Below are 12121 nucleotides of genomic sequence, written 5' to 3' on the forward strand. Positions count from 1 at the left end.
AACAGGTTTCCCTCAAGGATTTCCCTGTATTTAGCGCCATCCATCATTCCTTAGATTCTGACCAATTTCCCAGTCCCTGCCGATGAAAAACATCCCCACAGCATGCTGCTGCCACCACCATGCTTCACTGTGGGGATGGTGTTCTCGGGGTGATGAGAGGTGTTGGGTTTGCGCCAGACATAGCGTTTTCCTTGATGGCCAAAAAGCTCAATTTTTGTCTCATCTGACCAGCGTACCTTCTTCCATATGTTTGGGGAGTCTCCCACATGCCTTTTGGCAATGGCTTTTTTCTGCCCACTCTTCCGTAAAGCCCAGCTCTGTGGAGTGTACGGCTTAAAGTGGTCCTATGGACAGATACTCCAATCTCCGCTGTGGAGCTTTACAGCTCCTTCAGGGTTATCTTTGGTCTCTTTGTTGCCTCTCTGATTAATGCCCTCCTTGCCTGGTCCGTGAGTTTTGGTGGGTGCTCTCTTGGCGGGTTTGTTGTGGTGCCATATTCTTTCAATTTTTTTAATAATGGATTTAAATGGTGCTCCATGGGATGTTCAAAGTTTTGTATATTTTTTTATAACCCAACCCTGATCTGTACTTCTCCACAACTTTGTCCCTGACCTGTTTGGAGAGCTCCTTGGTCTTCATGGTGCCGTTTGCTTGGTGGTGCCCCTTGTTTAGTGGTGTTGCAGACTCTGGGGCCTTTCAGAACAGGTGTATATATACTGAGATCATGTGACACTTAGATTGCAAACAGGTGGACTTTATTTAACTAATTATGTGACTTCTGAAGGTAATTGGTTGCACCAGATCTTAATTAGGGGCTTCATAGCAAAGGGGGTGAATACATATGTACGCACCAAGTTATTTTTTTTCATTTCACTTCACCAATTTGGACTATTTTGTGTATGTCCATTACATGAAATCCAAAGGAAAATCCATTTAAATGACAGGTTGTAATGCAACAAAATAGGAAAAACACCACGGGGGATGAATACTCTTGCAAGGCACTGTGTGTATGTATGTGTGTGTATATATATATATATATATATATATATATATATATATATATATATATATATATACACACATATACACAGTGGGGAGAACAAGTATTTGATACACTGCCGATTTTGCAGGTTTTCCTATTTACAAAGCATGTAGAGGTCTGTAATTTTTATCATAGGTACACTTCAACTGTGAGAGACGGAATCTAAAACAAAAATCCAGAAAATCACATTGTATGATTTTAAAGTAATTAATTTGCATTTTATTGCATGACATAAGTATTTGATCACCTACCAACCAGTAAGAATTCCGGCTCTCACAGACCTGTTAGTTTTTCTTTAAGAAGCCCTCCTGTTCTCCACTCATTACCTGTATTAACTGCACCTGTTTTAACTTGTTACCTGTATAAAAGACACCTGTCCACACACTCAATCAAACAGACTCCAACCTCTCCACAATGGCCAAGACCAGAGAGCAGTGTAAGGACATCAGGGATAAAATTGTAGACATGCACAAGGCTGGGATGGGCTACAGGACAATAGGCACACAGCTTGGTGAGAAGGCAACAAGATGACGGTCAATCACCCTCGGTCTGGGGCTCCATGCAAGATCTCATCTCGTGGGGCATCAATGATCATGAGGAAGGTGAGGGATCAGCCCAGAACTACACGGCAGGACCTGGTCAATGACGGAAGGTGAGGGATCAGCCCAGAACTACACGGCAGGACCTGGTCAATGACCTGAAGAGAGCTGGGACCACAGTCTCAAATAAAACCATTAGTAACACACTACGCCATCATGGATTAAAATCCTGCAGCGCACGCAAGGTCTCCCTGCTCAAGCCAGCGCATGTCCAGGCCCGTCTGAAGTTTGCCAATAACCATCTGGATGATCCAGAGGAGGAATGGGAGAAGGTAATGTGGTCTGATGAGACAAAAATAGAGCTGTTTGGTCTAAACTCCACTCGCCGTGTTTGGAGGAAGAAGAAGGAGGTGGAAACATCATTCTTTGGGGATGCTTTTCTGCAAAGGGGACAGGACGACTGCACCGTATTGAGGGGAGGATGGATGGGGCCATGTATTGCGAGATCTTGGCCAACAACCTCCTTCCCTCAGTAAGAGCATTGAAGATGGGTCATGGCTAGGTCTTCCAGCATGACAACGACCCGAAACACACAGCCAGGGCAAGTAAGGAGTGGCTCCGTAAGAAGCATCTCAAGGTCCTGGAGTGGCCTAGCCAGTCTCCAGACCTGAACCCAATAGAAAATCTTTGGAGGGAGCTGAAAGTCCGTATTGCCCAGCGACAGCCCCGAAACCTGAAGGATCTGGAGAAGGTCTGTATGGAGGAGTGGGCCAAAATCCCTGCTGCAGTGTGTGCAAACCTGGTCACGACCTACAGGAAACATATGATCTCTGTAATTGCAAACAATGGTTTCTGTACCAAATATTAAGTTCTGCTTTTCTGATGTATCAAATGCTTATGTCATGCAATAAAATGCAAATTAATTACTTAAAAATCATACAATGTGATTTTCTAGATTTTTGTTTTAGATTCCGTCTCTCACAGTTGAAGTGTACCTATGATAAAAATTACAGACCTCTACATGCTTTGTAAGTAAGAAAACCTGCAAAATCGGCAGTGTATCAAATACTTGTTCTCCCCACTGTGTGTACGTACACACACACACACACACACACACACACACACACACACACACGACCAGTCAAAAGTTTGGACACACCTACTCATTCAAGAGTTTTTCTTTATTTTTCTAACCCATCAAAGTTGCCCATCCCTGACTTAGCTAGAGACAATACCACTTGGCTAGAGACAGTACCTGCAGTCCAAAACTATCTTGTTGCTGCAGAGGACAGATAATGCAATGCACATGTTCAGATGACTGTTTGTCAGTCAGATCAGATGCCTTTGATGTGGTTCAACTATGGACACACATTCACACAGTCACAGGGGCTTTGGCTGTCATGTTTAAACAGGCTCCCTGGTCCTACCCACATCACTCTTACAGCATCTTGACACCTCTTTACGTCACTGGCCCATCCCTGCCCATTCAACAGCAGTCCCCTTATCTCCATCTGCATCATCATTTATTATTCAAAAGGTCTAAACATCTGAGCAAAGTTTAGTATACACACACCTTAGTCACAGACAGCCAGGTCTATTAACTATGAGCTAGTCTGATGAGTAGCCTGGCTGGCTGGCTACATGACTAAACAGCTAAAACAGATTATTCACTTCCACAGCCGTTGACACATTCTGGCGTGCTTCTGAAAAAATGCATTGCAGCTGCGTCACTGAGCGACTCAGAAATACCTGGACTGTAATTTTCATTGTGCTGTAGCTGTACAGTAAGTCCATTGCAACAAATGACTGTGTTTGAGGTGCCTTGACATTTCAATTCTGAATTGTATCCATCAATCAAGCAGTCAGACCAATCAGGCTTATTAATCTGGGCTATTACTCTAGGGCAAGTCAACCCTGCATTGCTCAGGTTTATCCCATATCAATTCTAATGGGCTGGCTGACTACAGAGATGTAACTAATAAAGCTGAAAAGAGGAGGAAAGTACAGGACAGATGAACGCTCCCTTAGCCTTTGAGTGTCCTGTCCCCAAAACACAAGCGGTCTCTAAACTGTAAAAGAAACAAGAGCTAAAACTGTTCTAAGGTGCTTCACAAATTCAAAGTATCCCCATGAATTGTGGCACTTCAGTGTGGAAAGTAGCGTGAGCATCTCCACATTCCTTCCAGTGCGTTGCCTGTAGTAAATCCCACTTCAGAGGGTGTGTGTGTCTGCTCTGGATGGGCCCTTCTCTTAATGGGACAGACCACGTGGTCTGGCTCAGGGAGGGCCATAAAAGACAATCAGCGATATAGGGGAAAGGCAAACAGTCTGGACTGGAGCATTGTGAGGGGTTCATAAACTAATCACAGACCCTTACTGGCCTCTCACAGAACACAGAGTGATGCAGGGCTGTGAAGCCTGCAGGGGAGTGTGAGGTAAGGACCATCATGTCATATCGGCCTCATGAATAGTTCCATTTGCAATCTTATTATGTAAACATATAACAATTTAACCTCACTTTGAGTCACTAGAATAAAGTATGTATATGAAGATAATATCTCAATAATAACAGAAAACAACTATATTCAATGATGATGTCTTCAACTAAAAGAAAGAAACCCCTCAGAAACTCTTAAAGGGATACTTCGGTATTTTGGCAATGAACTTGTGGATACCATTTTTATGTGTCTGCGTCCAGTATGAAGAAAGAGAGGTAGTTTCGCGAGCCAATGCTAACTAGCGGTAGCGCAATGACTGGAAATCTATGGGTATCTACTAGCATGTTAGCAGATACCCATAGACTTCCAGTCATTGTCCTAACGCTAGGAACGATAAACAAATCAAGTATAGTCTACGGTTCTATATCAATAAAAGTAGTAAAACAACAGCTTGTTAATGATTTATCAACTACATATTACCTAATAACTACTTACAGTGGGGGAAAAAAGTATTTAGTCAGCCACCAATTGTGCAAGTTCTCCCACTTAAAAAGATGAGAGGCCTGTAATTTTCATCATAGGTACACGTCAACTATGACAGACAAATTGAGAATTTTTTTTCCAGAAAATCACATTGTAGGATTTTTAATGAATTTATTTGCAAATTATGGTGGAAAATAAGTATTTGGTCACCTACAAACAAGCAAGATTTCTGGCTCTCACAGACCTGTAACTTCTTCTTTAAGAGGCTCCTCTGTCCTCCACCCGTTACCTGTATTAATGGCACCTGTTTGAACTTGTTATCAGTATAAAAGACACCTGTCCACAACCTCAAACAGTCACACTCCAAACTCCACTATGGCCAAGACCAAAGAGCTGTCAAAGGACACCAGAAACAAAATTGTAGACCTGCACCAGGCTGGGAAGACTGAATCTGCAATAGGTAAGCAGCTTGGTTTGAAGAAATCAACTGTGGGAGCAATTATTAGGAAATGGAAGACATACAAGACCACTGATAATCTCCCTCGATCTGGGGCTCCACGCAAGATCTCACCCCGTGGGGTCAAAATGATCACAAGCAAAAATCCCAGAACCACACGGGGGGACCTAGTGAATGACCTGCAGAGAGCTGGGACCAAAGTAACAAAGCCTACCATCAGTAACACACTACGCCGCCAGGGACTCAAATCCTCCAGTGCCAGACGTGTCCCCCTGCTTTAGCCAGTACATGTCCAGGCCCGTCTGAAGTTTGCTAGTGCATTTGGATGATCCAGAAGAGGATTAGGAGAATGTCATATGGTCAGATGAAACCAAAATATAACTTTTTGGTAAAAACTCAACTTGTCGTGTTTGGAGGACAAAGAATGCTGAGTTGCATCCAAAGAACACCATACCTACTGTGAAGCATGGGGGTGGAAACATCATGCTTTGGGGCTGTTTTTCTGCAAAGGGACCAGGACGACTGATCCGTGTAAAGGAAAGAATGAATGGGGCCATGTATCGTGAGATTTTGAGTGAAAACCTCCTTCCATCAGCAAGGGCATTGAAGATGAAACGTGGCTGGGTCTTTCAGCATGACAATGATCCCAAACACACCGCCCGGGCAATGAAGGAGTGGCTTCGAAGAAGCATTTCAAGGTCCTGGAGTGGCCTAGCCAGTCTCCAGATCTCAACCCCATAGAAAATCTTTGGAGGGAGTTGAAAGTCCGTGTTGCCCAGCGACAGCCCCAAAACATCACTGCTCTAGAGGAGATCTGCATGGAGGAATGGGCCAAAATACCAGCAACAGTGTGTGAAAACCTTGTGAAGACTTACAGAAAACGTTTTACCTGTGTCATTGCCAACAAAGGGTATATAACAAAGTATTGAGAAACTTTTGTTATTGACCAAATACTTATTTTCCACCATAATTTGCAAATAAATTCATAAAAAATCCTACAATGTGATTTTCTGGATATTTTTTCTCATTTTGTCTGTCATAGTTGACGTGTACCTATGATGAAAATTACAGGCCTCTCTCATCTTTTTAAGTGGGAGAACTTGCACAATTGGTGGCTGACTAAATACTTTTTTCCCCCCACTGTATAAACCCTTTCTATCAAATTAACTTTTATCAGTCACATGCAGCCCAAAAAAATCTCTCTACAACCCCCTTAAAGGGTACCTTAAAGTGGAACTGACAGCATTTTAGCAACATGAAATCTTATTCAAATCTGTTCATAATTTTTTATTTATTTAACCAGGTAAGCCAGTTGAGAACAAGTTGTCATTTACAACTGTGACCTGGCCAAGATAAAGCAAAGCAGTGCGATAAAAACAACACAGAGTTAGATTTACACCCCCAGGAAGAATATTAAACTTTTAAATATTAAATTTTCTGACAAGCGAGCACTTAGATATGGTAATTGTAACGTTTTCATAAATTCGTAGAATGTTTGGGAATTACATATACTTAGTCACGTTGTATAATGATTAGAAGACAGGCACAGGAATACGTATTAGGGTTTTTTATTACTCCACCCAACACAAACACGTATATATATATATATATATATATATATATATAAATAAATAAAACACAGGGTTGTAAACCAAACAAAAGAGCGAGGTGTAAACCTCTAAACAATCCACAGGATGAGACCCGTAATAACAAGAGCACGATACACGGCACTCACGAGACCAACGGACATGGGACAATAATCGACAAGGACAATGGGGAACAGACTGGGGTTGGTGGTAATGAACCAGGTCAGTGACGCCAGTGACGCCTAGAAAGCCGGTGACGTAGACCTCCGGAACTGGTGAACGGTATGAGCAGCAGTACAGGGGGGATCCGTGACAGTACCCCCCCCCCCCCCCGGCAGGACAACACCAGCCTCGGGGACGACCACAGGAACACAGTGCGGAACCAGCACCACTCCACTGGGCCGTACCCCTCCCAGTCAATGAGGTACTGGAGACGCCCCGTCCGACACCTCGAATCCAGGACTTCGTGGACCGAGGGGAGAAATGACCCCTTTCTCAACCATAGGAGCAGAGGCCCAGATTCCTCCTTCTCCTACACTCTGCCTCGGACAAACGTGCAGAGCCCACCTCCATCGGCTCTGGCCTTAGAGCAGATGTAGCCATGGGCTCCGGATTCCGCGCAGGTCTTCTTCGGTACTGCAGGAGGTTGTCCAACCGGATCGCCATGCTGATGAGCTGGTCAATTGACAGGTTGTCATCACGGCAGGCTAACTCCATCTGTACCTCCTCCTGCAGTCCGCTGTGGAAAACGGTGACCAAAGCCGACTCGTTCCATCCGGTGGAGGCCGCGATGGTCCGGAACTCCAGGGCAAACTCAGAGGCGGTCCTAGATCCCTGGCGTAGTCGGAGTAGACGTTCACCCCCCTCTCGGCCCTCCACAGGATGATCAAACACCGAGCGGAAGAGGAGGGTGAAGTGCTCATAGGACTCGACCTCGGGTCCGCCCGTCTCCCAGACCATGGCACCCCAGTCCAGGGCCCGTCCGGTCAGTGCCGAGATGGCTGTGGCAACCCTGTCTCTCCCGGAGACAGCCTCGGCGTAGCAAGCAAGGTACAGGTCGCATTGCAGAAGGAATCCCTTGCATCTCGCTGGCGCGCCATCAAAGCACTCCGGGAGGGAAAGGGGTATTCCGCGGACCAGCCCAGATGGGACGGAGGCAGGTAGTGATCAACAACTAATGCTAGCCAGAGCAAGATGTGCTAAAATCTAACGAAGGAACATTAGATAAACCCTCTCAAACTTTCAGCTAGATGGCTGGCAAAATTGCACTGATAAACAATGGGGAATTGTAGCCTACTCGTCCTTCTGCAGCTTGCCTGCCAATGCACGCTTGTCCCTACCAAGCACCCAAGCTAACTGGCTAAAGTTAGCTCTGACCATTTTACTCGCCCTAGCAGAGTTGACTAACTTTTTTTTGCCTACGTTTACTGACACTGTCATATTCAGCGGGTGTTGCACGTTCATAAATTCATCAGCTTTTCTGCGCTCCGGCACACTCAGATGAGAGTGCTCTGAAATCGGAGTAGCTAGATAGCCAGAGTGAATTTGCGAACGCAAGAGATATGCTAGCTAACTGGATAACAGTCTTTCAAGTTCTTGCTAGCTAACCAAATGACACCTGCATCTCTAGCATAGTGTATAGCCACCGAAAAACTATATGAGGGGAAAAGGTCAGTCACTCACCCACTCCTCCAATGACATGACATCCTCATAGCAGCTGGCTAGCTATCTAGCTAACATTAGGCTCAGTGTTTTTAGCTTGCTACATAAATAGATACTCTGGCCTATTAGCCACGTTATGACTGACTTGTGATCATTGCCCTTGCTAGTCTGATTGTATTGACATTCCCAGCTTTAGTTACATTCGTCCGTTTTTGTCCAAAATATTGAGTAATTGAAACTGAAACAGTGCATCCCGAATGGAGGTAACAAACAATGTACCAGGCCGGCTGTGATTTACAACCTGATGGTAATATTTTTGGGACTAGCAAGAAATGTATTGGTGAATTATATTAATCATGCATTGAACTGCATCCATCTATTCTGCCAACAATGCCTTAGTGTACGTCATGGAATGTTGAGTCAAATATAACCTATTTTTAAAACCTCTTATAAAGTTGGTTTTGTAGCATCAACTGGGAATTTGATATAATTTACTGATATTATCATTGACTGTTTGTTTCACATCTGCAAAGTACACTGCTAAAAAAAATAAAGGGAACACTTAAACAACACAATGTAACTCCAAGTCAATCACACTTCTGTGAAATCAAACTGTCCACTTAGGAAGCAACACTGATTGACAATAAATTTCACATGCTGTTGTGCAAATGGAATAGACAACAGGTGGAAATTATAGGCAATTAGCAAGACACCCCCAATAAAGGACTGGTTTTGCAAGTGGTGACCACAGACCACTTCTCAGTTCCTATGCTTCCTGGCTGATGTTTTGGTCACTTTTGAATGCTGGCGGTGCTTTCACTCTAGTGGTAGCATGAGACGTAGTCTACAACCCACACAAGTGGCTCAGGTAGTGCAGCTCATCCAGGATGGCACATCAATGCGAGCTGTGGCAAGAAGGTTTGCTGTGTCTGTCAGCGTAGTGTCCAGAGCATGGAGGCGCTACCAGGAGACAGGCCAGTACATCAGGAGACGTGGAGGAGGCCGTAGGAGGGCAACAACCCAGCAGCAGGACTGCTACCTCCGCCTTTGTGCAAGGAGGAGCACTGCCAGAGCCCTGCAAAATGACCTCCAGCAGGCCAATAATGTGCATGTGTCTGCTCAAACGGTCAGAAACAGACTCCATGAGGGTGGTATGAGGGCCCGACGTCCACAGGTGGGGGTTGTGCTTACAGCCCAACACCGTGCAGGACGTTTGGCATTTGCCAGAGAACACCAAGATTGGCAAATTCGCCACTGGCGCCCTGTGCTCTTCACAGGTGAAAGCAGGTTCACATTGAGCACGTGACAGACGTGACAGAGTCTGGAGACGCCGTGGAGAACGTTCTGCTGCTTGCAACATCCTCCAGCATGACCGGTTTGGCGGTGGATCAGTCATGGTGTGGGGTGGCATTTCTTTGGGGGGCCGCACAGCCCTCCATGTGCTCGCCAGAGGTAGCCTGACTGCCATTAGGTACCGAGATGAGATCCTCAGACCCCTTGTGAGACTATATGCTGGTGCGGTTGGCCCTGGGTTCCTCCTAATGCAAGACAATGCTAGACCTCATGTGGCTGGAGTGTGTCAGCAGTTCCTGCAAGAGGAAGGCATTGATGCTATGGACTGGCCCGCCCGTTCCCCAGACCTGAATCCAATTGAGCACATCTGGGACATCATGTCTCGCTCCATCCACCAACGCCACGTTGCACCACAGACTGTCCAGGAGTTGGCGGATGCTTTAGTCCAGGTCTGGGAGGAGATCCCTCAGGAGACCATCCGCCACCTCATCAGGAGCATGCCCAGGCATTGTAGGGAGGTCATACAGGCACGTGGAGGCCACACACACTACTGAGCCTCATTTTGACTTGTTTTAAGGACATTACATCAAAGTTGGATCAGCCTGTAGTGTGGTTTTCCACTTTAATTTTGAGGGTGACTCCAAATCCAGACCTCCATGGGTTGATACATTTGATTTCCATTGATAATTTATGTGTGATTTTGTTGTCAGCACATTCAACTATGTAAAAAAAAGTATTTAATAAGATTGAGCAGTGTAGTTAAAAGGCTGTCAGTTCCACTTTATGTGTTATCCAATGTCCTTTATTATGGCTACTTAGATTGAGCAACTTTTATTAAAATAACAGCTTTGTGTATACTTTAGGGTTATATTGTGGTTATTATGCGTTTTTCCGTTTTCTGTAGGTTTGTTTGTTAAAATATCAACAGGCTTCTACTACAGTATATCTGCCATACAGATGCAGACAGAGGTCATATGGAGCATAGAAACCTCCAGCGTACACCAGGCCATCCCAGGCCTACCCTTCTGCATGGATGGTTCAACACCAAGGAAAACATTACAGTTACAGATGATGGACTAGTTCAAAAGTTTACTGTGCCATCTTCACAAGTTATCCAGAGCTGTTTGAGCTATACGGAAACACTTGTCACGTTTCAAAAACTGTCTTGAACACATGGCATGAAAAACAAGGCCTCTACTGTGCAATGTTGTCAACAACCCAGACCAGCGAGTCCATGTAATATTGTGCTTCACTTAGAGACAGATGAGCTGTTTTGGTTCACTTCAATAAGCTTTTATGGCTCAAAACCTCTATGCATTTCAGATTAGGGGGGCTTAAAACATTAGTACAATAATATCACTAACGTTTTCATTGGTCACATTATTAGGGATGAGGGTTTTGTCACACAGGTCAAGTCAGGCATCTCACTGATCTAAGAGAATATGATAAAGATTTATAAAGAATGATAGATCAGTCCATTGAGAGCATTCCTGTGGAGGGGTCTACTAGATCAATATGAGGCTTGTTGTGATAACAATTAATTTGGTGGGCCACTAAAAATGTAAACAGATGAAGGAATATGGCTACTTAGTTTCCATCAAAATATATAAATATACAAATATTTCCTGCCATCAAGCACAACCTTGATTTGATAGCTGAAAATTAAAGCATCAAATTGTTTTTGTTTATACCCCAGATTGCTCTTTCCCTTGCTCTTACCTTGGCCAGCTGTCTTGGGGCAGGTCCACCAAAAAAATACGAATTGGAGCTGAAGCTAATGGCTCCCCTGCGGCTAAGAACATGTTTAGGAACCGGCCTGTCTAGAGGCAAAACCGGTAACTGATAACATACTTCCATTGAACAGTCAAAGCTCGGTCCAGCTCAAATTGCAATAAAAATGCAACATAAAATTCATATAAAAATGTGCATTTAAGCTGCTGGCACAACTGCAAATGTGGCAATTCCAATAACAGTTCCACTTCCCTTTATTTGAGTCGAATAGATTTATTGAGTGTAGAAGAAATGGGTTGTTCTCTTTTTTTGATGCATCAAACTTGCACGTAACGTTATCGATAGAAATCCCACTGCTCTAATATTTTGTTCCAATATCCATATTTTATCCATTTGGATTTTTCACCATTATTCCCCTACTGAACTCAAATCCGGCCCTGAAAACGGAAAGGCCTCTTTCTTTTTGCTATCTCTGTAATATATTGCTTCCTCATATTGAAAAAAAAACATATCCTTCTTTAATGGGGACTGTGCACGCCAAAGCAATCAAAACCAGACGATGAAAACGATTCGGAGACGGAAAAAAGATATATTCCGAAAATAAAAGCTGTCATCTACCCTGTTATATAAAACGTAAATTTACAACTAAATGTGTATTTATTCTGTCCCTGCTTGAAGTGGTGGTGGTAGAGAAAGTAATCAGCATGCATTCAGTCCATTTCCCCCACGTTGCTGCCATAGATTAAGGTAGCGCACAGACTGTCCATGTAGCATCACGGGGTTAATATGGGTTCTTCATGACCGTACACTTCGAAACAAATAAGTAACCATCGGTCCAATAATTAACAGTAAAGACGCAAACGACAACAAAGGCTACAACGCCACCGGAG

At 44.2% G+C, this 12121-nt stretch overlaps 1 protein-coding gene across 1 annotated transcript in view; it reads right to left on the reverse strand.

Annotated features, from left to right (window-relative positions):
* LOC311098749 (high affinity 3',5'-cyclic-AMP phosphodiesterase 7A-like) overlaps window positions 1-12121 on the reverse strand; it is a 48251-nt gene extending 36130 nt beyond the window's left edge. The window contains exon 1 of the mRNA XM_084139299.1: window positions 11220-12121. Coding sequence (XP_083995425.1) covers window positions 11220-11357 — 138 coding nt within the window. The 5' untranslated portion in view covers window positions 11358-12121. The remainder of the gene's footprint in view (window positions 1-11219) is intronic.

This window comes from Coregonus lavaretus, assembly GCF_964263955.1.
Source record: "Coregonus lavaretus genome assembly, chromosome: 23".
NCBI lineage: Eukaryota > Metazoa > Chordata > Actinopteri > Salmoniformes > Salmonidae > Coregonus > Coregonus lavaretus.